Source organism: Cenococcum geophilum (assembly GCF_001692895.1).
Source record: "Cenococcum geophilum 1.58 unplaced genomic scaffold K441scaffold_53, whole genome shotgun sequence".
Taxonomy (NCBI): Eukaryota; Fungi; Ascomycota; class Dothideomycetes; order Gloniales; family Gloniaceae; genus Cenococcum; species Cenococcum geophilum.
In genome coordinates, this window is record NW_027137611.1 from 246,757 (window position 1) to 249,401 (window position 2,645).

The following is a 2,645-nucleotide window of genomic DNA, read 5'->3' on the forward strand; positions in this document are numbered from 1 at the left end:
CTATATTACCGCTTTAATCTATTTAGGAAGCACGTACTTATAGGCCTATTTAATAGCACTAACTTTTTGTCACGGGACTCAATTAATCGAGGTACGAGCGCCGTAAAGAACGTATGTAAGCCTATACAATTGGATTGTCTATCGACGAGGATATTAAGCTGAGGAGCAGAAGGTGGAGGAAAGGACATCTATTTGTTCGTTTCAAAATGAATTAGAATCCTTAGCATGCAGAACCCCGATTTTTGCACCCAACCTTACGTGCAAAACCGTAAGATAGCCCATTTCCATATTATACGCGCTAATAGACAGTCTGTAACAGCTCTAGTGTCCCCCCCTTATATGCGCGCGTAATATTCTTATGTATAGAAGTATTTATATACTACAAAATATCTTAACACGCGCTATTACCAAAGTTAAAAAATTATACCATATATATTTTAATAATATAGATATATAATAGCTAGAAACTCTTATAAGAGGTAGTAGCTACTATAGATAAGATATTTAAAGCTTAAGAACTCTTAATTACTTATTATTATATAATAAACTAGGCTTTACTTTTAGGTATTGGATAAGGCTTAATATTACGCAAATCTTCGTCTTTATAACCGGCTTTACGACGGCTCTATCGTTACCCATATAGTCGCCTATATAATCGTCCGTATAACTAGCTCTGCATCGTATTTATAAACGGCTCTACATTATCTCTAAGACCAGTTTTACATCGTCTTTACGACCGGCTCTATGACGGCTCTATAACCGCCCATACGTTACCTATACATTGCCCATATATCGCCTATAAATTACCTATACAATTATCTGTACGAACAGTTCTATAATAGCTCTGCAGCGGTTCTACGGACGGCTCTACGAATAACTCTATAACGGCTCTACGAACGGCTCTACGACAGCCCTACAACGGCTCTATGACAGCTCTACTATTGCCTGTATAATCGTCCGTACGAATAGCTCTGCATCGTCTCTACGATGGCTCTACTACTGCCTATACAGTCGCCCATATAATCGTACGTACAAACAGATCTGTATCGTCTCTACGAACGGTTCTACAACGGCTTAACAGCTCTATATATCTAATATAGCCTCTTTGCTTTACTATCTATATTACCTATAGGTAGCTAGTTATATAATAGCTTTATAGTGGCATAGTAGAGGTTAGCTACTAAGCCGTCTTATTTTACGCGTACGGTCGCAAAAATCTAACTACCCTTCTACTACGCTACTATAAAGTCATTATATAACTAGCTACTTATAAATAACGTAGATAGTAGAGTAAAGAGGCTATATTAGAAATATAGAGCTTTAATTACGTATAGTTGTTGTGCAGTTAAGGGTAGTTAATATTTAAATTAATCGACTTTGGTAAGGGAGCGCGTGCTAAGACATTTTGTAGTGTGCAAATACTTCTGTATATAAGAATATATGTATTGCGCGCGCATATAGGGGGGGGATACTAAAGCTGTTATAGACTATATGCTGATAATAAGGCGCGTTTAACGTGGAAATGGGCTATCTCACGGTTTTACACGTAGGGTTGGGTGCAAAAATTGGGGATCTGTATGCCAAGGATTCTAATTCATTTTGAAACGGACAAATATATGTGCGCTAAGTCTTAAGCGGGCCCCTGACCAGATCCGTTACGGGTGCCGTAACATTACCCCCCCCCCCTCTTTAAGAAAGCTTGCCCTCAAGCTTTATTATCTACCTCTTATACAGTTAAAACAGATTAAATTTTACCCCTTTATAACCGACCAATCTCCTTATCTATATCCGATTCGTCTGACCCTTAATCGCTAGTAGGTGTCCTCTTACCCATCTGCTTCTTATGTGGCCACAGCAAGCAGTTATATGGCTGTAATGGATAGTTCTTAACCCAGTGGCTAAACGATCCACAGCGTACGCAACGTCCTTCATATCTATATCGACTTTGGCGAGCTAGTGATATAGATTAAGCGCGGGGACTTATAGACTGTGGGGGTGTGGGTTAAGGGCTAGGTCGAGGGCTAGGGATATTAATTAAATTAATTGCAATAGCACCGATATCTATAGGCTCCGATCCACGTTGGTAGTTACCGTTACTGTTGCTAGAAGACTATACTATAGAATAAGAAGACGATCAGCTAGCTAGCTATTGGACAATTCAAACAAAATTAGGGTATTTTTTTGGTAGGTTAAGCTGCTGATTAAGCCTGCCACAGATGGTTGAGCTTAGCCCGTTCCTAAATATCGATATCTTATTAATATCTGGCTAATTTTACCTATCTACCTCGTATAGAACGCGTTTAAATTTTAATATATAGGTCGGTACTAGATCGTTGTCTTGCCGTAGGGATAGCAGCTTATCCTCTACCTGTTGCACCTTGTTTAGGTTATTGTAGACACCCTCCAACTAATTAAGAATTATATTATAATCCTACGTGTTTGACTTTTCTGCCTATCTAAGCTGGGGAAGAACCGTTACTTATACGCTACTATCGAGATTTAATTATACGTAGTAGAACTGCGCAACTATATCGCTAATAGCCGCATTATTAACCCGTAGCTTTGCCTTAATCAACAGCAACCAAGTATTAAATTTATAAGAATGTCCGTTAAACTTTTCGGGGTCTAGAAGGGAGGGCTTTGGT

General features: G+C 38.9%; 1 protein-coding gene across 1 annotated transcript; it reads right to left on the reverse strand.

The window, feature by feature from the left end:
- Positions 1 to 2,158: 2,158 nt before the first annotated feature.
- K441DRAFT_582515 (uncharacterized protein) lies at positions 2,159 to 2,407 on the reverse strand (the record flags this gene model as incomplete). Its single annotated transcript, XM_067644464.1, is given in 2 exon segments — positions 2,159 to 2,266; positions 2,285 to 2,407. Coding segments are annotated over 2 exon segments (231 nt in total), but the record flags the coding sequence as incomplete, so codon positions are not given.
- Positions 2,408 to 2,645: the final 238 nt, after the last annotated feature.